Raw genomic sequence first — 23,139 nt, forward strand, 5'->3', positions numbered from 1 at the left:
TCCTTCCTTCCTTCCTTCCTTCCTTCCTTCCTTCCTCCTTTCTTTCTTTCTTTCTTTCTTTCTTTCTTTCTTTCTTTCTTTCTTTCTTTCTTTCTTTCTTTCTTTCTTTCTTTCTTTCTTTCTTTCTTTCTTTCTTTCTTTCTTTCTTTCTTTCTTTCTTTCTTTCTTTCTTTCTTTCTTTCTTTCTTTCTCTGTCTCTCATTCTTTCACCCACCTTTTCTACATCTCCCTCTTCTCTCCCTCTTTTTGCTTCCTCTTTCCCTGTTCTTCTCCTTTTCTGTCATCGGGAAGGAATGTAATTTTGGGCCAAGACAATGCTTCTATGGCCTGAGGCATGACCAGTAAGTAGAAAATGGGAAAGCTGAATCTAACGCTGTTGGCAAGAAGTCTCTGTAAGGAACTTCTTTCTGCAGGTCAGAGATACTTTCTCCGTGTCTTTGCGCCTCTCACAGGGCTGATGTTTTTGTGCTCAGGAGACACACCACACTCTTTCTTGCCCAAGCTGTTTAAGGTCAGAGAATTCATTATCAGTGCAGGCGGGGGAAGATGTGAAGCAGCCCTGCAGAAAAAGACTTGGGTGTACTGGTGGGTGAAAAGCCGGACACGAGCCAACATTGTGCACTCGCAGCCCAGAAGGCCAATCGCATCCTGGGCTGCATCAGAAGAACCATGACCAGCAGATCCAGAGGGGTGATTCTCCCCCTCTACTCTGCTCTCGTGAGACCTCACCTGGAGTACTGCGTGCAGCTCTGGAGCCCTCAGCACAAGAAGGACATGGACCTGTTGGAGTGGGTCCAGAGGAGGCCATGAAGATGATCAAAGGGCTGGAGCCCCTCTGCTGTGAGGACAGGCTGCGAGAGTTGGGGTTGTTGAGCCTGGAGAAGGCTCCAGGGAGACCTTATAGTGGCCTTCTGGCACCTGAAGGGGGCCTACAGGAAAGCTGGGGAGGGGCTGTTTGCAAGGGCATGTAGCGATAGGACGACGGGCAATGGTTTTAAATGAGAGCAGGGCAGGTTTAGGTCAGACATCAGGGAGAAGTTCTTTCCACTGAGGGTGGGGAGACACTGGCCCAGGCTGACCAGGGAGGTGGTGGAGGCCCCACCCCTGGAGACATTCAAGGCCAGGCTTGATGAGGCTCTGAGCAACCTGATCTAGTTAAAGATGTCCCTGCTGACTGCAGGGGGCTTGGACTAGATGACCTTTAAAGGTCCCTTCCAAACCAACACTTTCTATGATTCTAACTCTGTTGTCCACATGTGGCAGCAGCTCTAGTGGAGTTGCATCTATTTTAAACCTCCTCTTAGAGATGTTCCTTTATGCCTGTTATGGACCCATGCTTTTCCCAAGATTAGTTACCTTTGCATCAGCACTTCTCAGGTCACAAGCAGCCTGACTCCAGAAATAGCGTGTCAATGCAAAATGACTCCTGCCCTCCAGTTAAGGCAGCAAATCACAAAGTGAGGAGAAATTAGTTTTCCTTACCCCTCCCATTAATATTCCACCCTGATTCTAAGAAGTCTCCAATCCTGCTTTCCGGGATGGCTGGTGGCGAGCCCAGGTCAGCCCGGTGCAACCTGTGGGACTTCTCTCCATTTCCCCCATTGCAGCGTGAAGCAGATAATCGTACCAAGTTGTTGTCATTTAAGGAACCCTCAAAGTTGTCTTCACCAGCTGATCGTTTAGGAACAAATTCTCAAGCCATAACTTCTTACAGGTAAGAGATGAGCCCCAACATTTTCAAGTGCTTCAAGTGCATCATGATTCTTACACAGTCAGGCCAGGTTGTGCCTTATGGATGGTCATTGTCATATTGTCCAAGGGTAACAGGGAATTTAGGCATCCAAATATGGTCCCCAAAGTTGTTGTCGTATTTGCTAGTCAGTCAGCAGGTTGAAAAACGTACCCATGGAGCTAGAAATACTTCTCCACGCTTTTACTGAGCCACAGTTGCACTACACTGACCTTGGAATTAAGCTTTTGGGGGTTGGTTGTCTGTTTATTTGTTTAAGGAAATGTGTGCTTTAGTAAAAACAAAATGCTTTTGCTTCCTCTCAAGGTGTTCAAAGGTTTTGTCTGGAAAAGAAAGAATCCCACCTATTTCTTGGGAGCATAATGTGGGAAGGGAGAGAGGTGGTTTCCCTTCTTCGGTGCCCAGATATCGCTGGCGCCGATGCAGCTTTCACAGCTTCACACATAAAGATGCTGTCCCTCAAGAGCATCACTTACAGTGATACAGGAGTCAACACAGGGTGTCACCTTTTCCTTAAATACATTTAGCTGTTGCCTAGCAAAGGACTTCCATGTTTAGTTATAACACGGCAGGATTTCTTGGGTGCATTCCTCAGCATGCTTGGGAGAATGAAGACCTCCTAATCCTGAATGCTGTTGCTGCAAACACACCGTGCCCTTTAGCAGCACACGATGCACCAGTGTCCAGTGCTGCCGCCGTGGCTGTTCTGTATTTTAAGTACTGTTTCTTGCCTTGCAGGAGACAGGCTGTCACTTATTTAAAACTTTAGACCAGCAGACATCGTGTAGGTGACTTGTTTCTTCTCTATCCATCCCGGATGCAGTTAGTATCTCCATTCCAACTCTTCCATTTCTGCAAGTGGTAGGACACTGTTTGGCATTATCACCTATGCTTTTTTCTTCCATAAATTGCTAGAGTTTGTGATTTCGTTAAAGGTATGTTGTCCCCAGAGTTCTTCCCACTTGAGGTCTTATCTTACATGATGAAAACTAGTTCCTTTAGCTTTTTGTATTTATACATAACTCCACATTATTCGTTGTCACAAATACTTACTATAGTCCTATTTAAATATTTCTGTACTGAAAAACACTATACAGTACTACAGCAGTTCCAAGCTTGTTCTGGTGGTTCTTCATGTTACATTCTTTGGGTTTTATCTGATAGGGAGTTCTCTTGTTCACTCTTACTTCTACCAATCTGTTCACCCATCTCCATTTCGTTTACGACAGGAGCATTCTGTCTTAATATTGACTATTCTATCTGTAACTAATTCTACCTAACTATCTATCTCCAAATACCTTTTTTGTTTTGTTTTAGAAGTTATTTTTAATCATTTTTTATATAAAAAAGGTCTGCCTGATTGTTAATTTTGCCCGCCCTCTAGAGTTCATGGCTTTCACGTGCCTTGTTCAAAGGAAGCATAAGTGCCTCCATGAGGACATCTGGATGCCTTTTGGGCTCAAGATTTTTTTTATTGGGTAACCAGCCTCTAAATCCAACTTGCCAAAGTGAGAATGAGACCAGCAAAAAGAACCTCATTTGCACACATTTACGAAGAGGAATCCCCAAGGCAGAAACATTTTTGCTGTGCCAGGACAGACAAGGTAATTATCCTGCCTTTGTCTTGACCCTCTCCTCTTGCCAGTATGGGAATTAAATTAGTGGTATTCCCTATTAAGTGTTGTAATAGGAGACAGTGGGAAAATACTGGACATGGGATAATAAAAGCTCAACTGCTATGCAAGGGTTAAAGTGAAATAAAATGTTTCATTTGAAAATGCCAAAACTTAAGTAGCTGCAGAATTGCATTATTACAACCAAAACCACTGTTTCTGTTGTGTTAGCAAAGGAATCTAAGGTCTTTATTCTCTAGACATTGACATGGTTACAAAGATTCGTTGCAGAAGAAAGTGAGTGAGAGGTTCACATTTTGTGCAGCCCCCAGGTCACTTTGTTGCCTCAGGACATCCTCACTCTTCCTCTCCTATCTTCTTGCTGTGAAACTCCCGACTCTTCACTCGGAGCTTGTTGACCTGCGACTCTGCAATGTCAGCCCGCTCCTCGGCTTCCTCCAGCTCGTGCTGGATCTTGCGGAACTTGGAGAGGTTGACATTGGAGAGCTCCTCCTGTGCGGGGAGAGGGAGTCGGTGGTGAGGAGCCCAGGGCAGGGGTTTCGCTCCTCCTGCGCCTCCTCCCTGGGGGGATGCCTGGGCCTCCATCCCCCACCCCCCACTACTTACACATAAGCCTCGCACAGACCTCCTCACCCTCCCTTCTTCAGGACCCCACCGGGACAAGCTTCACCAGTACTGTGTCTCTCTTGAGGAGCTATTTTGTCAATCACAGTTGTCATTTGTGTACTTAGTCTCCCATTTGTTTGGTGCTCAGAAATGAGGGGGGTTTATCTGGATGAACAAGACCCTAAAACCCTTAAATGTTGATCACTGGCATTTTCTAGGTTTCTGATAATCATCTCCTTAGTCCCTGTGTGACACTCACAGAAAGCAATACTTGCCTATTCTTCAAGCAATACTTACAGCCTCCTCAGCTTGTCTCTTGTAGGATTTCACCTTCATTTGCAGCTTGTCCACCAGATCCTGGAGCCTCAGAATATTCTTCCGGTCTTCCTCAGACTAGAGGCATTGGCAAGCAGGAAAGAGAGTGAATAATTGGTTTCTGCACACCACAAAATAACATTTCCCCTTGGAGTTCATGTGAAAAGCTATAGCTTCCTGGGATGAGTCTGTGTCAGCCAAAGGAGGCCTCCTGCCGTACCTGGTAGGTCAGCTCCTTCACCCTCCTCTCGTACTTGCGCACCCCCTTCACGGCTTCAGCGCTGCGCTTCTGCTCAGCATCAACCTCCCCTTCCAGCTCCCGCACCTGCAATGAGAAGCCCATCTTTGGAGCTTCCCTGGTATCTCTCCAAGGCACATGCTCACTCCTGCACAAATAAAAGCCCTACGCACTCTGGCCTCCAGCTTCTGGATTTGCTTCTTGCCTCCTTTCAGTGCCAACTGCTCAGCCTCATCCAGACGAAGCTGCAGGTCCTTCACCGTCTGGTCCAGGTTCTTCTTCATCCTCTCCAGGTGGGCGCTGGTGTCCTGCTCCTTCTTCAGCTCTTCTGCCATCATGGCTGCCTGATGAGAGCAAAGAGGCAAAGCCGTTTTTGGGGCTGGAGACATTCTCGGGGAGAATACATCCACCATCAGCAGCAGGGAAAGGATCTCCCGACTCACATCTGTGATGGCCTTCTTGGCCTTCTCTTCAGCATTGCGGGCTTCCTGGATCGTATCCTCCATTTCACCCTGGATTTGGGCAATGTCTGTTTCCAGCTTCTTCTTGGTGTTGATCAAGCTGGTGTTCTGTTGAACAACAACAAATATCGTCCAGTTGGCTCCCAAACAGAACACTTATTTCAGAAATTTACTGTTTAAATTTAAAGTGATCATCTAGATATCCAATAACAGCATCCTTCTTGCAATGATGCATCTTGTCAGGTCATACAGAGGTGGATAGCAGAGACTTCTTAGCATTTTAAGAAGCACTTCTGACTCCTGTGAATGCAATCCTAGTCGTTTAGCTACAAACCACTTCTTTGTACAAGTGTAATGATTCTGGCTCCTGGATAACCTTTTCATTGCAAGAGATGATTTAAGAATTTACACAGATGAAAAATTTGGAAAGGGAAAAAAAAGGCCCTTGAGATTTTGAATCTCGTGAATCTAACCTGAGTGTGGAGGAGCTGAACTCTCTCACTTGCATCCATCAGTTCCTGCTCAGCCACTTTCCTGGAGCGCTCTGTCTGCTCCAGGGCTGCCCGTAGCTCCTCAATTTCAGCCTGCAGCAGGTTTGCTCTGCGCTCCACCATGGCCACCTGCTCCTTCAGGTCCTCCTGTGTCCTGAGAGCGTCATCCAAGTGTATCTGGGTATCCTGGTAAGAGAGACAAGACAGATTGTGACGTGTATTTTTCCTAATTTCCTGTTTTCTCACCAATATAGTGCTGATAGAACTGTAGAACAGGAAATTTTTTAGCTGCATCAGAAAGCAGTCAGCACCTGTTCCGCTGTGCTATACCTTTAGTACCGCCTGTGTGTTTCTCAGGTTCTTTTGTGCCTCTGCTGCCACGCGGTTGGCATGGCTCAGCTGGATCTCCATTTCGTTCAGGTCTCCCTCCATCTTCTTCTTCAGCCGCAGGGCTTCATTCCTGCTCCTGATCTCAGCGTCCAGGGTGCTCTGCATGGACTCCACAATTCTGAGGTGGTTTCTCTTCAGCTGGTCGATCTCCTCATCTTTCTCTGCTATCTTCCTGTCAATCTCAGACTTCACCTGGTTGAGCTCAAGCTGGAGGCGCAGGATCTTCCCCTCTTCGTGTTCTAGGGAGGCCTGCACAAGTGCACACAAACATTTGTAACATCGATGGAGCTACTGCTTGCTTTCTAGTTAATTAGAGCATGCTTCAGAAAACCTCAGCTGGCTGCACTCCCCAGCCAGAAGAGGGTAGGACCAAGCAGTTTTTAGCCAATGTTTCCCCATTGCCCCTATTTTTAGTGCAGAGACCAGTGATTACGGGCATGTACCTCAGCTTCCTCCAGAGCAGCCTGGATTTCAGATTTCTCCTGCTCAATCTGCTTCTTGACTTTCTCCAGCTCATGAATTGCCTTTCCACCCTCAGCAATCTGCTCCGTGAGGTCGGAAATCTCCTCTGCAAGGAAGGGTGAAACGTGCAATGGTCAGGCACAGCGCTGAATGGGAAGGGCCCTGGTGATAAGCATCTTCTTGTCACTGCAGGGCCAGACCCGTTCAGTGTGGCTGAAAGACAAGCTTGTGAGAAAGTCCTGCCAGGAGCCGAGGAACGGGGACTTACGCTGCAAGTTCTTGTTCTCACGCTTCAGCGTTTCCAGGTGGTCCAAGGACTCCTCATAGGCATTCTTCATCTTAAACAGCTCTGTGCTGAGAGAGCGAGACTCCTTCTGGGAGGCTTCCAGCTCAGCCTGCGTTTCCTCATACTTCTGCTTCCACTCTGCCAGGATCTGAAGAGAAACGGGGCGTGAGTATGGCTGTGGCAATCAGGAGGGGATGCTCTGCCCAGAAGCCCCAGGCCTGGAGCCCAAAACACCTTGTCAAAGTTCTTCTGCTTCTTATCCAGCGCTGCGCAGGCAGCATTCGATCGCTCCACGTCAATCATCAGGTCCTCCACTTCATTCTGCAGCCTCTGCTTTGTCTTTTCCAGGGAGGCACATTTGGCATTGACGGCTTCAACGTGTTCCTCAGCATCCTGCAGGCGCTGTGCCAGCTTCTTCCTGAGGGGTGGTAAGCATAGCTCATGGTTTGAGTGCAAACGGTAGGCTGTGATGTATGACTGATGAGCTTTTCATAACAGGGCATTTTGCCACTTCATTGAGTACGTGTCCTATGCACAGACAGTCCTCTCCCAGCCAGTAATTGTTTTCCCAGCTCTGCTTCCCAGGTTTAAAGAACCAGTGTAGCTTCTGTATCTACTATCTACAGGTTATCTGTATCATTCTCTGGGTCAGGGAATATTTTCATCTCCATTTCCTAAACAACAGCCTTTAAAGGATATACTTTACCTCAGGCTTTACCGGGCCCCAAAGCACAGATTTAACTTTCTATGACAATATTGCAGTTGTGTCTTCAAATTTTCCTTCTTAATCTACCCCTTTTTTGCTTCCCACCTTTCCCCACGTACTTGGCCTCCTCCAGCTCCTCCGTGCGCTGAATGGCGTCCGTCTCGTATTTGGTTCTCCACTGGGCCACTTCACTGTTGGCCTTGGACAGGGCACGCTGCAGCTCCCCCTTGGCCTCCTGCTCCTCCTCATATTGTTCCCGCAGCAAGTCACAGTCGTGGCGAGCAGACTGCAAGGCGTGGGCCAGGGCACTCTTGGCCTGAGGGAAAAATAGTAGTGTGAAAATGAGTGGAAATATCTTGGGAAATGTCCTGAGTGAAACATTATTGTACACGGTATGCAAAATGCTAACACCGCCTTGAATGTGGAAAGAATCTGGGACTGACAAAATAAATAATGGATATACTCTGGAATATTCAACATGAGAAGACTCGAACTGAACTACCTAAATGTTTTTTTTCCCTGTCTCATCATGATATTTCTGAAGGTGCATAAGCGTCTCAAGCACCTCTTAGAGATCAGGAATCTAATGAATAAGATGGAATTTAGAAAGTCTTCTCACCTTTATCTCTTCCTCTAAGTGCCTCTTGAGTTCCTCAATCTGTTGAGTGAATGCCTGCTTGCCTCTTGACAGCTGAGAAATTAGAGCATCTTTCTCCTCCACCTGGCGTGAATATTCACCTGGAAGAGTTTACAGATAGACAAGCCTTTTACTGCCTTTCATGACAGTTTTGTAGACATTTGGGGCCATAAAGCAGATGGAAGACCTTGCAAACCTTATGATCCCATTTCATGCATTTCTCATTACAGGGGAGGATAAAATATGTTGGAAAGACCACAAGACCGTAAGGGTAATTTCTGCAGTAACACTCTGACATTATTCATTTACACATCAGACACGTGGATGTGTTACCTGATTCTGTCTGCAGGCGAGCTCTTTGAGCACTGAGGTCATTGATCATTCGCTGATGCTCTTCTTCTTTTGTCTTAATCTCACTTAGCTGATCTTCCAGTGTGCGACACATCTTTTCCAGACTTGCCTGTGTGCCAACATGTGGAAAGGGAGGGATCAACTCTTCACACTCTTAATAACAGCAGGAGCAAAAGATGCATTGTATAGAATTCCACTGGGGCAGAAATACCTATAAGGTATTTGTGTACCTTGGCTTTGGAGACAGAGTCCATGTTACCGGCCAAGTCATCAATCTCCATCTTCAGCTCACTCTTCTCCTTCTCCAGCTTCTGCTTCACTCGCTGCAGGTTGTCAATCTGCTCCCCAAGCTCAGCTGTGCTGTCCGCGTGCTTCTTCCGCAGGGCGGCAGCCGTGGCTTCGTGCTGCAGCGTGGCCTCTTCAAGGTCACGACGCATCTTCTGAAACTCTGCCTCACGCTTCTTGTTCATATCGATCTGAGCTGCGGTAGCCCCTCCTGCTTCTTCCAGGCGCTCACTGATCTCCTCGAGCTCCCTCGAGAGGTCAGCCCGATGCTTCTCTGCTTTTGCCCGAGAGGTTCGTTCTGCCTCAATTTCCTCCTCCAGTTCCTCAATACGCGCCTGGGGAACATTAAGCAGTCTTCATACCCATGCCCTCCTCCTTCCTCACCGGGGACCCAGTGAAAGAGGGGAAGGAACAGACACTTGCCTGCAGCTCCTTGATCTTCTTCTGCAATTGCATGCCCAGGGCTTGCTCATCCTCGATTTTGCTCTGGATCTGGCTGATTTCAAAGTCTTTCCTTTGGACAAAGCAAACCATGTTAGAGCTCAAAGGAAGACAAGTGCACCAGCCCAGCGCTCAGGTGCCCCACCGCCACACTTACTTCTTCAGTTTCTCATCCAGCTGCTGCTTATCATTTTCCAAATCCATTATGCTGTCATGGGCCAGCTTCAGGTCTCCTTCGAGTTTCCTCTTGGCTCTCTCAAGGTCCATGCGCAGTTTCTTCTCTTGCTCCAGGGACCCTTCCAGCTAAACACAACACCACCATCAGTGCTCTCTTCGCAGTGTCTGACTGTGCAACAGCTTTTTCTTCTCATATGCCTCTATACTTACATCGTCCACTTGCTGCTCCAGCTTGGTCTTGGCTTTGGTCAGCGTATTGACTTTGTCCTCTTCTGCCTGCAGGTCATCCAGTGTCTGCTGATGGGCCTCTTGGAGGGCTTTCTTCTCTTTTGTCAGCTTGGCGATGGTCTCGTCCAGGGTTGCCATCTCCTCTGTGAGGTTTTTCACCTTTGAGAAGGAGGGAGCAAGTATAAGTAAAGGAAGTAGATACAGAAGTCCTGTAGCAGCACAGTCCCTTTTCTGGAGCACGAGTGACAGGTTCTGCGTCATACCTTGTTTTCGGTGGCATGTTTTTCCTTCTCAACCTTGGCCAGTGTTAACTCAAGATCGTCAATATCTTTCTTCAGCTCTGAGCATTCATCCTCCAGTTTCCTCTTCTTGGCTGTCAGCTCAGCATTAATTTCCTCCTCATCCTCAGCCCTTTCAGTCACTTCCTTAATTTTGGCTTCCAGCTGGATTTTGGTTTTGATGAGCTGGTCACATCTTTCCTCAGCATCAGCAAGAGCATCAGCTTCCTGTTAGAGAAACAGTTTTGTTTGCTAATCTCAAGTTTTAGCAAAAGCTGAGTACAAGAAGGGTATTTCCTGCTGAAAAAGAGAGAAGTGGAATTATTATTTTTTATTATCTCGTTGGAAAGAATTTTTGCACAGCCTGTTTTAAATCAGAGTAGGTTTTTATTGTATAAAATTTTTTAACTCTCATCAATTGTTCTCTCTTGCTGTGTTTGTAGATGAAATGTCTAAAATTACTGTTTTTAATAAGGATTTTGATTATATTCCCTGAAAGTTAACAATTCAATCTAATTGTGCAAATGCCTTTTTGTTTTATTTCTGTAAAGCTTTTCTTGGCAAGACTGACTTAGAATTCTTCTTTGTTCCACATAAATTGGTACATATTTCAGAAGCGATTGGTAGTTTCCTTTGAACCTGACTTTCTTTGAAGCTGTGCATGCTTAAAGACACAAGAGCATTGTGTAAGTGTTGCCAAACCTTTTGATCTTCCAAAGGAAATTGGAGACACAGATAGGTCTGAGTTTGGACGTGGAGTGTATTTAGGTTTTTGTGGAAGCGCAGCTGCAGGAGGACAGGTGAGACACCACGGATCGTAAGAAACGACATAAGGCTCTTTTATTCAGTCAACCGATTAAAACCAGAGTAAGTAGTCAACTGAATTCCTCTCCAGGCTGTTAAGTGTTTATACTAAGTCTTTTGTGACTGTAGTTGCGCCTTCTATTGTGAGCTTGCATGGAGAAACATACCTTTAGGCACAGAGGATTAAAAAGCATTCCCAAGTTAGAACCTCGTACTATAATGTTGATGCTGAGTGGCCTGCATTCTACCTTTAGCGATTCAGATTAAAACACCTTCTAAAGGCAATTTAGTGTGCAGTGTGTGAGTTCCATAGTACGAGGAAGGATTTAGACCTTACTTATTTTCCCCTAGAAGAAATATACTGATAATACTCACCGCCTGCACTTGGAGCTGCAGGTCATTTTTCTCCTGCAGCAAAGAAACCATTTTCTCCTCCAGCTCCTTCCTCTTTGCCTCAGACTTTGCAAGCTCTTCCTTGGTTTTCTCAAACTCCCCCTTCATGTTGGCCATCTCCTTCTCCGATTCTGCGCTCTTCAGCAAGGGCTTGATCTTGAAGAAGAGCTTCATCCAGGGCCAGTGCTTGACGTTCATGAAGGACCGAACATTGTACTGGATGCAGAAGATGGACTCCCTGAAGCATAATTCAAATGTACATGGAATATTTTTAATATGACAAGTGTCAACACTTTCCCCCAAGTACAGTGACGTTAACTGAAGATGAGGAATGTCTACCTCCTCTCCACCATTCTCTGGTACTCCACTCTCATCAGGAAGCCCCTGCACCTGGCCTGTGTGCGGGTGATGAGCTGTGCCAGCTTCTCATCCCTCATCTCCTCCAGGAGTCCCAGCAGCCCAGCTTTGAAGAACACCTTGAGAAAGGGAACGTTGCAGCACATCACACTCAGGTAGAGCAAAGCACAGGCACACAGGGCCTGACAGTGGGTCAAGGAGGGTTTGTACCTTGGTGTGACCAAATTTGTACTGGGTGTGGTCCACATCGATGGACCCAAGAAGCTTCTCAGAAGCCTTCTTGCTATCAATGAACTGTCCCTCTGGGATAGCACTGGCATTAAGCACCTTGTATCTGTGGAATGAGAGGAAATATGAATGAAGGCAATCTCAAGACATAAGGTGACATATGACTTCAAGTCAGAAGGCTACACTCTTTATTGAAATTAACAGCAGTCTTTGCCGCAGAATCAGGCTGAGGGAGTTGGAATTCCACCCCCTGTTTAGAGATATCGCTATAATGAAGTCCTAATCTGATAACAAAATTAAGGAAACTCTTACTCTCTTTAGGTGATCAGTTATAGATGAAGATGGGATACTGATCTCCAGCCATTTCAGCCCAATACCTCTTTCACTTAAACTATGCTGTAGAAAATTGCTAAAGAGGAACATTGCCACTATGTGTCTAGGAAGAAAACACCTTCCCCTGAAACTTGCAGCTGACACAATGGCCAAAGCACTGTATCTGAGTTTGTAATTTTTGCCTGAGAGCATGTTGTAGCCACAACCCAATCTGCATTTTTTAATCTTGTAAGCATAGGCTTGTGTAGCTCTATTGTGCTTCCGTATTCAGAGACACGGCTAAGTTCAGCTTTTTGAAGATGAGCAGTCAGTGAGGACATCTGACTTATCTGTTAATTTCATAGCTCTTACCTCTGTTTGAAGTCAGCATAGAGAACTCTGCTGGGGAAACCTTTCCTGCAAATTCTGATGCCTTCTAGCACGCCATTACACCGCAGCTGGTGAAGTACCAGTTCATGCTCCATGGCACCTAGAAAATCAGAGTGTAAATGAATACTACAGTTTCCAATGCAGAGAGGAATGGATGTATACAAGTTGTCTTTTTGCTTGAGCATCTTACCAGGTGTTTTTGTTTCATTTGGGATGATGCAACGGACAAAATGGGGGTGAGTGCTCCGTAGATTGGTCATCAGCTTGTTTAAGTTCTCCTGTGGGGACATGATTTAGTGTGTGTTTATATGAAATATGGATAAACTAACTCTTAGGTTCTTTGAACGTAACATAAAAGACTTATCAATGGAGATGCACTGGGGTGAATCTTATCTACTGAAAATACCTCAATATCTCAATACCCTCAGATTCTGAACATTGAACATCACCTTCTAGGATATGAAAAAATAGTTGCCATCAACCAATGAGAGATAGAGGGTGGGTATTTCATAGTTTCATGAGAAAATTCATGTTTAATTTCAGTCTAAGTTTAGGACTTTATAGTATCATTTTTCATTCCATAAGATTTATTTTTTTTTAATGAAGATCTGAAAGAAAGTTATGTGTTTTAATTTTTTACTGTGGCTGAGCGAGTTGAAAGTGCAGTTTAATTCTAATTTGCATAGATGAAAAGATAAAGTTTTTGCTTACCCGGAAAAGAGCTGAGACAGTCTGGAAAGATGAACCCTTCTTCTTCCCGCCTTTCTTGCTTCCACCACCACCACTAGCCTCTGATAAAGTGAAGATAATGAAACATTTATAAGTTTGGGGCCTATTCATGATTCCCCAATTTTACAGAACCACTGTGCATTAAAGATTTGCCATTTCAGAGAACTGACCTGCCTCTCCACCAGCAGAGGCAAAAAGTAATGCCAGTGTCTTCACAGATGATTTCTGATACAGCCCAATGACAGTTTCATTCAGGGGATCCTTGTTCTTCTCAAGCCAGCCAGAGATATTGTAGTCCACTGTGCCAGCGTAGTGCACCAGGGAGAAGTGGGCCTCAGCCTTGCCTTTGCCAGGTTTAGGCTTCTGGAAGTTGTTGGACTTGCCCAGGTGCTGGTCGTAGAGCTTGTTCTTGAAAGAGGTGTCAGTTGCCTTGGGGAACATGCACTCCTCTTCCAGGATGGAGAAGATGCCCATGGGCTGGGAGAAGCAGTAAAAAATAACAGTGATAAAATATCGATTTGCCTTCAGAAGGAGACTGTAGTAAGACACCGGAAAGCGAGAAATGGATTAAATTTTTGGACCAAATATGGATCAAGTCGTTGTTAAGTTTTGCGCATGTGGTTCTAGATGAAATGTGAATTTGTGTCTGAAATTAATGCTTTTCAGAACTGATAGTGTCACAATAATCACACAAAGTTTTCTAAATAATTTGGAAACTCTGATGAACGGAAAGGATATTTTTTTTTTCATTAATGTTTTCCCGAGGTAAATTTGTGTAGATGAAGGTGTCTTACTAAAACTGAGCTTTGTTCAACAAATCAACAGATCTTTCAGCTACTTCTTGAAATCTTATTTTTATGAATTATCTTTGTCTTTTCATTCCTATACAAGAGGATGTTACACAAAACAGTGTCAGCTCAAAGTAATGATTTTATTCATCCCTGTTCATCTTTTCCAATATACACCTATGATTTTACTTAGAAACTGTGTTTCAGAAATCACAGCATTAATATTGAAATCATAATCATAATACCAAAAACTGTCTCTGGATTTCTAAAATCTTTGAATTTATGAAGAGCTTTCATCTTTGTAGACTAGAAAACACACCTACAGATAAACGTTACCATCAAATTATGTGTGATCACATTAGTTACTTTATTGCCAAACAAGCAAAATTACAGTTAATTTTTTAAAAAATGCATAATAGTATAGTTAATGGATAACCTAAAGATAATTCATTTGTAGTCTAATCACAAAGGTCCTTAGAAATTTCTTTCTGAATAAGTACAATATTTGAAATTAAAAGCTACTTTTTGAATACAAATAGCCAGGAACATAAATCAATAATAATAGGTAGGTTTGTGAAGCATTAGGGCAAGAAAAAATAAGGTTGAAGAAAAATCCTAAAATTCTGTCATAAAGAAGAAATAACAAAATCTTAAATGTACTCAACATACTTTTTCAATGAGTTCAATGCAAGCAGCCAAGTCCATCCCAAAGTCAATGAATGTCCATTCAATTCCTTCCTTCTTGTACTCCTCCTGCTCCAGCACGAACATGTGGTGGTTGAAGAACTGTTGCAGTTTCTCGTTGGTGAAGTTGATGCACAGCTGCTCCAGGCTGTTGAACTGCCCAGTGGAAAGACAAGATTTACTCATTCTCATGATGAAGAACTGCCTGTATAGTATTCTCCTGCACACTCAGATTCCCATGCAGGGATGCCCAGCTAAAACAAATAATTTTTTAACGTTAAAAACATCCCATTAACTAATTTTAATGAGGTTGGGGTATTTTTAATTATGTTTACATATATAATTTATTTTTAAATCAAATTCCAAAAAGATTCGGTAGTCTTATCCCCATCAAGGTGCAATTTATATCACTGTTTTCTCTCATGTTATCTATATTTTCCCATTGCACTTACAAAATAAATAGACAGTGTCAGTATTTGCTGGTCCTGACTTGGACTCAGATACCTTCCCCAAATGTCTATAAAACTCCTCTGTCTGCACTAAAGGCAATCAATGCATTCTTCCTGTTGGAATCGCCCTTTTGATCTTCAGAAGCAAAGGATATATATTGCTCTGTTTTACCAAAGCCTTGCACAATTTTGTGTGGGACTTAAGTCTACCTTTATCTTCCTACACTCCATTATATTTCGTCTTCAGGATTTGTGAGCTATTTGTCAGTGGATTTTTTGTAAAGCTCAAAATATTGAAAAGCAAAAACATTTGTGCTAAGCCCGTAAAAGGCAGTTGCTTCTTCCTTATCTATCACATAAAGCTATTACATGCAGAGTCATTAAAGCTCATGGATTGCGCTGGAAAAACAGCAGTGACATATGCAAGGAAGTAAAGCATTTCCAGAACAGAAAAAATAATCTTTTTCAAAAAAAATTCAAAACTTCATTTGAAATTACGAGTTAATGGAATGTTTTCAAAAGAACCCACCACAATTCTACAGTTTCTCTTGAGCCCTAATTGTCTTTTCAAGATTTTACTATGATTTCTGTGGTACTTGCATCAAAGATCTCAAAGCCAGCAATGTCCAGGACGCCAATGAAGTACTGTCTGGGCTGCTTCGTATCCAGCTGTTGGTTGATACGAACAACCATCCACAGGAACATCTTCTCATAGACAGCCTTTGCTAGAGCACCCACTGAATTGTTCACCTAAATAAAAAAGAATGCAGCAGAAGAAAAATAGTACCTAAAGCAAGAGAGTAAATCAAGACAGAGATTCCCAGTCACCAGCCAATTGTTACCTGCTGTACAGTTTGACCCTTGGTCACATATTCATTGCCAACCTTGACTCGTGGGTAGCAGAGGGCCTTGAGCAGGTCTGCTGAGTTCAGACCCATCAGGTAGGCAGCTTTGTCAGCAACTATACACAAAGACAGAGGGATACAGTGACAGAGGAAAAGTGGTCATTGAAAGTGGACGTCTTCTAAAATGTAGCTGTAGGTTTCAGCACTGCAATCTTGTGATAGCTTGAAGGGAAATTTAGAAGCATGAATATTATCGAAGCTAAGATTTATGTCTTTATGAAAGTAAATTGGAGTGTGATATCTGAATGACAACTGCCAGCTATGAAATTGTTTCTGTTATTAGGAGTTCTAGATTTTGTTAATACCTTCTGTGCCATCCGGCTCTGCCTGCTCCTCACGCTGCTTCTGCTTGAACTTCAAGTTCCCGTAGTGCATGACAGCCCCTGTCAGCTTGTAGATGGCTGTTTTCTCATCAGGAGTGAAGCCCAGGATGTCAATGGCACTCTGGCAACAGAATCAGTCAAATAAACCTCTGGGCCATTAAGTGGAACCTTCACCATACCAGTGTGCTCTGTGTCACTTACATCTGTAGCCATCAGCTCCTCCTGGTCATTAATGCTGGCAACAGTGATCTCACCTTGACTCACAAATTGGTAGTCATAGGGGTTGGTGGTAATGAGGAGCATGTCTGTAAAGAGGAATAGGACATATCTGGCTGTAGGAATGAAGATAAACGTCAAACACATTCAGATTCCATCAAACAAATTATAATACTTCCTACCAATCAGCTCTGGCTTCTTGTTGGACATGATCTGATAGAATATGTGGTAGCTTCTTTCTGCCTTCAGCTGGAAAGTGACTCTGGACTTCTCCAGCAGATCTGGCAAAGACGGCAGGACAGAGTTAGGCCTGAGAAAGTACATTGAGGTGGAAAGGGAGGAAGGAATGTGATCAGGTGAGGAGGTCTCTTACATGTTTCAATGTCAGCAGAGGCCAGTTTGCCTGTAGCTCCAAAGTGGATTCGAATGAATTTGCCCTTTAGAAAGGAAAGAAAAAAGACATTTTGAAATTTCACTAAGACTAAGTATGTAACCTTACATGCTCCACAGAGGACAGGATTTAAACTTAGAAGTTATTATTTTTTTTTCTTATTTTTCTTAAAGAAAGCAAAACCAGAAAAAGTTGCAGAAACTGTCCTATACTGGCAACACTAAGGTAAGTATCTGAGCCAAGTTAGTATTATTTAACGGATAACCCTAAATGCACAGGAACAAGAAAACCATTAAGCAAGTATTTTATTAGGTCATTTATGCCTCAGTTCTAACAGATGAATATAGACAAAGCCAAGATGCATTCACTTCATTTTTTAATCAGATAGGATGCTGTGAAGGTGGATTTTGGTGTTATAAATGTTAATTGAGTTTTTTGGATCTTGGGATCTTGGGAAAAATAGAAGGCAGCTGTTATTTTCTGAGTTGTAGAGATAGGTGCAATGCACTCAGAACATAGAACTTCACTGAGGCTGTGGATTGGTATTGTGATTTGTCAAGGACATTCAGAGCTTATCTAATAAAATTTGTGAATGGCTTTCACATTAAAATTATCAAAAGGACATGTCATAGAGCAGTTTGGCGTCTGATAGGAAGTCTTGAAGACATCTTTGTCCCTATCTCTTCCCAGACAACTTGTATCAAGGTCTGAACAGTCAAATTAATAGACCCGCCCAGTTCTGTGTCTTAAAAAACAGATATTCATTTTTTTTTCTCATCTGATGCATGCAATTTCCATCCCATCTATCTGTCTTTTCCTCCCTTCCTCCTCCATTATATCAATTTACACAAATTTGTATCTACAGTCTGTGTGACAGATACCAGCACTATGTGTATATGTATCTATTTATAAATATTAAATAATATAGATATTTATACATATTTAAATGATCCCGTTGTAAATATTTGTTTGCTGTACTACTCTTTTAAAATTATATTGTTAATTAGATAGCCTAGTTACATAGCTTATATTTGACAAATACATGAGGAAAATATTAGTTTAATGAATACAACCATCTAACCGTGATACTTCAGAAGTGACAGCTTCTATTCTGACAACCTCGTTCACCTGTAAATGTCAACTTCTCTGATCAAAAACTTACAAAGCGTGAGGAGTTGTCATTCCTCACAGTCTTGGCATTTCCAAAGGCCTCCAGCAGGGGGTTGGCGCTGATGATTTGATCCTCAAGCGTTCCCTGCAGGACAATAATTATTGATGGTTATCCTTCCCAAAACTCATATCAGAAACAGAGGAGAGCATTGATTCAAGCCAGCTCTATTAATTTACCTGCATTTTGCCTGACTGCTCTTCCTTCTTCTTCTCCCCACTCGCTGCAATTGTTGCAAAGTACTGGATGACACGCTTTGTGTTCACAGTCTTCCCTGCACCGGATTCTCCGCTGTCAAACCAAAGAGAGAAGCAGAGAGCGTGCGGTCAGGCAGGAGGTCCCCTGGCACCGTGCAGGCCCGCAGGGACCCAAGCAGGGATGTACATACGTGATCAGGATCGACTGGTTCTCGCGATCTGTGAAAGAGGCAGAAGCAAAGATAGCGTTAGCAGTTGTCCCGAGTAACACTAAGCTGAATGAGAAGTAAAGCTGCAAATAGAAGTTGGGGCTTCTTCAGAAAGTCCAAGACTAACCAGTTCCCTTCCAGGTCCTAACAGTAGTAAGTATAAGACCAAATGGCTGCACAGAGCTGTCAGAGGCATGTGATCCTCAGACAAGCTGTGCATCTACTTGCCTTCCACACAGTTCTCATCAAGAAATCTAATCAAACTGCCTACCTGTGTTCAAATGAGTGGATTATATGCTATAATATTTTTTTCTTTCCTATCAGTGAAAAATAGAAGCAAACTCAGCTATGAAGTATTTCTGCAGGGGGAGATTGTAGAATTTTGTACAATAAAGTGCAAATAATACACAGTGCTAAGTCCATGCACGCTTCTGGGTCAGCTTCACTTGAAATTAATACCTGCATAGCTTGATTAAATCCTCAGTCAAACATCTCTGTGGTGTTTTTAGAAGGTTTGTCACATGGTCCAGCAAGATCAGTGGGGCTTTTTGGCTTAGATTGCTGTGAGGGCGGGCAAGCACTCACCAGTCAGCATGAACTGATAGGCGTTGTCAGAGATGGAGAAGATGTGTGGAGGGGCCTCCTGGCGCTTCTTGCCTCGGTAGGCCAACACCACCTCCGGGTTGTACACCGGCAGCCACTTGTAGGGGTTGACAGTGACGCAGAAGAGACCCGAGTAGGTCTGTGAGGAAGGGAGACGGCACGTTGGCTTCCACTTAGCCTGGCAGAGTGGTTCCTCCTAGCTACCCAAAGGCAGAGTGCTGCTGGTACTTACGTAGATCATCCAGGCTGCATAACGCTCTTTGAGGTTGTACAGCACAGCGGGTTCATGGAGGTGGGTCATCATGGCCATGTCCTCGATTTTATCGTACTTGGGAGGGTTCATGGAGAAGATTTGATCTTCCTTCACAGTCAGGGTCTGTCAGAGGAAGAAGGAGATGCGTGACTGTCAGCTAAGAGCCCAGAATGGGTATTAAACATTGTTTGTAAATCTTGCATTTTACCCACCTCTCCACCTTCAGTCTTGACGGTGACCTTCCCTGATTCTTTGCTCTGGATTGTCCCTTTCACAAAGGATTCCTTAGGATGCACCACAAAGACGGATGTCTTGGCATCAAACGGCTTGTTCTGGGCCTCAATTCGCTCCTTTTCTGACTTTCGGAGGTAAGGAGCTGCCTCCCCAAAGATGGCCATCTCAGAGTCTGATGACATGGCTGCAGTTTATGGAGGGGTTCTTCAGCAGAGAACACTGTGGAAGAGCAGATACATTGCCCAAATGAGTCAACATTTTTTGTTGCTGCACGGTTTATTGAAGTTCTTTGGTCAAGTTACCCAGAGCCTTTCCTAGTGAAGTTTTGATTATCTCCAAGAACAGAGATTCCTCAGTCCCTCTGCATCCCTGTTTAATGTCTGACCACCCTGATGGTGATTTTTTTTTTCCTAATACCTGACAAAAATTTCTATTGCTGCAACACGTATCCATTGTCCCTCATCCTTTCACTCTGCATATCCGAGAATAGTCTGTCTCTTCCTACTGTATAACCTCACACATGTTGTTGAAGATAACAATAAGACAACCACATTTTAGTTTTGTCTCCAGAGTGGACAAACCGCACCCCTTCAGCGTCTCCTTGTATGTCATTTGCTTCTATGTGTGTTGGAAGCTCTCCACTGGACTCCAGAATGTCAATGTCTTTCTTATCACTAGGCAACACCAAACTGGACACAGTGTTCCAGATGTTGGAGCTGAATGTAGGGGAAAAATCGCTTCCCTTTACACTCTGTCTACACTGTTATGAGTGCCTGACAATGTCCTGTGGGCCTTCATTCCCCCAAAGTCACACTGCTGACATGCGCACCAGGACTCATGACCCTTTTCTGCAAAGGTGTTTTTGAGCCAAATAACAGCCAACATATCCTGTTTTGTGGGGCTATTCTTTACTACATGCAGAAATTCATGCTGTCTTTGCTAAAGTTCTTGAATTTCTTGTCCACTCCAGGCTGAAGTCTTTGTGGAGCTTTCTTACGGGTAACATTGCTCTGTAGCATATTCATGAGTCCTCCAGTTTGATCTCATCTGCCCAGTTCCTGAGGATGCATTGCTAATAGTGATAATAAATATCATGCTCCTAGCACTGACATATTTCTAGCACTGATATGTTCTATAATGTGACTCAAAATTTGAAAAGTGAAAACTGAAAGATTTGTGTTTCTTTTTACATCTGTAGACATCTACATAACTTTGGAAAATGGCTAAGTTTCTTATGCCTTGTCAAGCTGAGCAGGGAAACTTCTACATTCTTTTCATATTCTGTGTCTAGAGCACCCCTAAAGGGGTTCCCTCCTCAAAAAGTTGCTCTTTTCAGTTAGTTGGATAGGCCCCAGGAGATTGCAGATTTCACAAGGAAAATTTTAAATTAAAGCATTTGTGGAGGAATGCTGCAAGGCTACTGTGATTGAATACACCTTCAATAAAGCACTTGTAATTTTGTAAGCTCAAAGCTTAAAAAGCATGCTGTAAATGCTTTGTGTCCTTCTTCAAGTAAATATTAAGGAATGGGTTCCAAAGGAGAACGTAAACATCACCGTGAGGCACCATGCCAGAGGATATTCACACAATCTACCCGGAGTTACCAAACCAAAAAGCCCATATTAAAAGCCTAGATTGCCTATACACAAAATAGAGGTAGGTGAGATCAGAAGGTGTTCTGAGGACTAACTAGTGCATATCTTTTGCTGGTGCTTTGACTCATTCGTTGGAGTTGTTTGCTTCTCATCACAAACTGTTTAAGCAGTCCAGCCTCATAACATCAGTCTTTGAAATAAGCAGTGAACCTTCTATCTCTGTGTCACTCAAATCGGAGTTTTAGGGCCAGAACACCAAGCGCAGGCTATACACAATGACACCCTTCCAGCAACTGCCATCCTGCTTGTCCTCCTGCCATATTGATGAATGTTGCCTTCTTGGTTGCACAAACGTACACCTCTTCCAGAAGAAAGAAAGATCTTGTGATGAAGAGTGCTTTCCAGACTTATGACAAGGGAAATCATCTAAAGCATGAGTGGGGCAAATCAAACCCCCTCATACTAAAGAAAGCTCAGATTCTAGCCTCCTCACTTTTTGGCATAGATTCTGATTATAAAGTGGGGATTAGATATGTACGACTGCTTTCCTGCTGTTGAAATTATCTGTGAATGTTAGCTGTCCTATCAGCTGTACTAGTCACTGCTAGCTGGGTCCCCTTTGCTTATCAAATTGTGTCCTTTTGGTGCCTTAGAGATACAAATTTGTTTCTCGGCTTAAACAACGAGATATACCCAGGCGTAAATTAGAAATAATCATGGGTTTGGACAATAGAGCAGTTTTGATGATTTAAGAACGTCGTACTTGAAATTTTAGAGTCCTGTTCTGTCTGAACAAAATAGGACTCCCTCCTCACCCCCTCCACCCCCCCGTCCCATTCCGTTGTCCAAGAACTTAAGTGTATAAGTTACAGCTAACTTTTTATTTGATCTCATGTTTACATTTTAGTGTGGCTGTCACCTTAAATCAACTGCACTGATATTTCCTTGACAATGGCAGAAATCTGTTGCAAGTGACTTATCTCTGGGAAGTAGTATGTGAGCAAATGCTATCTAAGGACTTATAATACGGTAAGTTAAAATACTGCATCACTAATTATTTCTTTGTATGCTAATTGTTTGTGAAAATAATTATATGCAAAGTAAGAAACCTTGTTGCGAGAATTTACAAATCAAAGCTGGATATCTAAATGCATTATTGGATTTCCAAGGAAATATCCTGTGTCCAGTAATAGAAAGTACCTGAGTTCCTGCAAAGTTAGACAAACAAGCAGCTTAGATGTCATGTCATGACTTTTAGTTACCTAAGTGACCCAACAAAATGATAACATTTGCAACAACTCCTAGTAGCATGCAGATCCTTCACTTTACTCTGCTCTGTTTCAGAAGAATAGGAGCATCACATCTCCTTTTTTTGTTTGTTTGCTTAGTTGGTGAGTTGATTTTTGCATTTTTACCAGGTTTCCTAGTAAAAGGCCCAAATGCAGATTACAGACCTGCAGTATCATCTGAAAAGTATATTCATATCAATTTTTGGCCAGTATGATATACAGTAATATATATAATTTGTTTAAATTTTTAAGATTTTGCAATAGTCTGTTTGGTTGGCTGGGTCTATCTATCTGGACTTTGTGCCAGAACAGATCATCTAACTTCACTGATCCATAATTAAACATGAGGAATCCCCAAGAAGCATTTCCTGGCATGACATCAGTGGCTAGTGGCTTCAAGCACAGCCACTTTGGAAAGCTTGCTTGCCATGAACAGCCTACCCAACCATCCGCATGCTGTATTTACCACAACCGAGCAGTGGCCAGGAATGTATGCACATACAGCAATTGCCCACACAATTTTACAGAAATTTGTTTCCATAAGGAAATCTGTTCTATGGAAATCTGCCACCCTTTTATCTGTCCTTTAAGTGTGAGTAAATTAGGTTCTTACCTTTTATGATATGAGAAGATGCCTTGCAGGCTGGAGAAAAATCAGTGCTGTAAAGCAGAAATGGCATATCCCTCATTACTGCTGCACAGAATTCCCCAGGCAGGTCACAAAGTGAAAACACCAACATGCTTTATCTTACAGTTATTAAATCCTTGCAGACACAGATACATACACTGGGACAGCAGGGCTGACGTGGGACATGTGGACTGCAGGAACGCTGTCCCTTTCTGTCAGCCACAGGCATGCACTTACCACGAAGTTTTCTCTGGAGAC

The 23,139-nt window shown here is 43.4% G+C and overlaps 1 protein-coding gene across 1 annotated transcript; it reads right to left on the minus strand.

The window, feature by feature from the left end:
- Window positions 1-1,920: 1,920 nt before the first annotated feature.
- On the minus strand, window positions 1,921-23,139 carry LOC141751362 (myosin heavy chain, skeletal muscle, adult-like). The gene is made up of 40 exons (XM_074607979.1): window positions 23,119-23,139; window positions 22,867-22,913; window positions 19,348-19,588; window positions 19,115-19,258; window positions 18,865-19,021; window positions 18,262-18,289; window positions 18,053-18,164; window positions 17,868-17,960; window positions 16,688-16,751; window positions 16,497-16,595; window positions 16,300-16,403; window positions 16,081-16,219; window positions 15,713-15,831; window positions 15,471-15,620; window positions 14,407-14,577; window positions 13,120-13,426; window positions 12,932-13,011; window positions 12,411-12,498; window positions 12,203-12,320; window positions 11,501-11,624; window positions 11,273-11,409; window positions 10,916-11,171; window positions 9,722-9,964; window positions 9,441-9,617; window positions 9,211-9,356; window positions 9,036-9,126; window positions 8,558-8,947; window positions 8,310-8,436; window positions 7,959-8,077; window positions 7,459-7,655; window positions 6,868-7,051; window positions 6,616-6,781; window positions 6,329-6,453; window positions 5,826-6,134; window positions 5,478-5,681; window positions 4,987-5,112; window positions 4,717-4,887; window positions 4,526-4,630; window positions 4,288-4,383; window positions 1,921-3,876 (listed from the first exon to the last, which is right to left on the minus strand). Exons 3-40 carry the CDS (start codon window positions 19,549-19,551, stop codon window positions 3,721-3,723), a joined length of 5,826 nt encoding a protein of 1,941 aa, XP_074464080.1. The 5' UTR covers window positions 19,552-19,588; window positions 22,867-22,913; window positions 23,119-23,139; the 3' UTR covers window positions 1,921-3,720.

The sequence above is a fragment of the Larus michahellis genome, chromosome 14, assembly GCF_964199755.1.
Source record: "Larus michahellis chromosome 14, bLarMic1.1, whole genome shotgun sequence".
Taxonomy (NCBI): Eukaryota; Metazoa; Chordata; class Aves; order Charadriiformes; family Laridae; genus Larus; species Larus michahellis.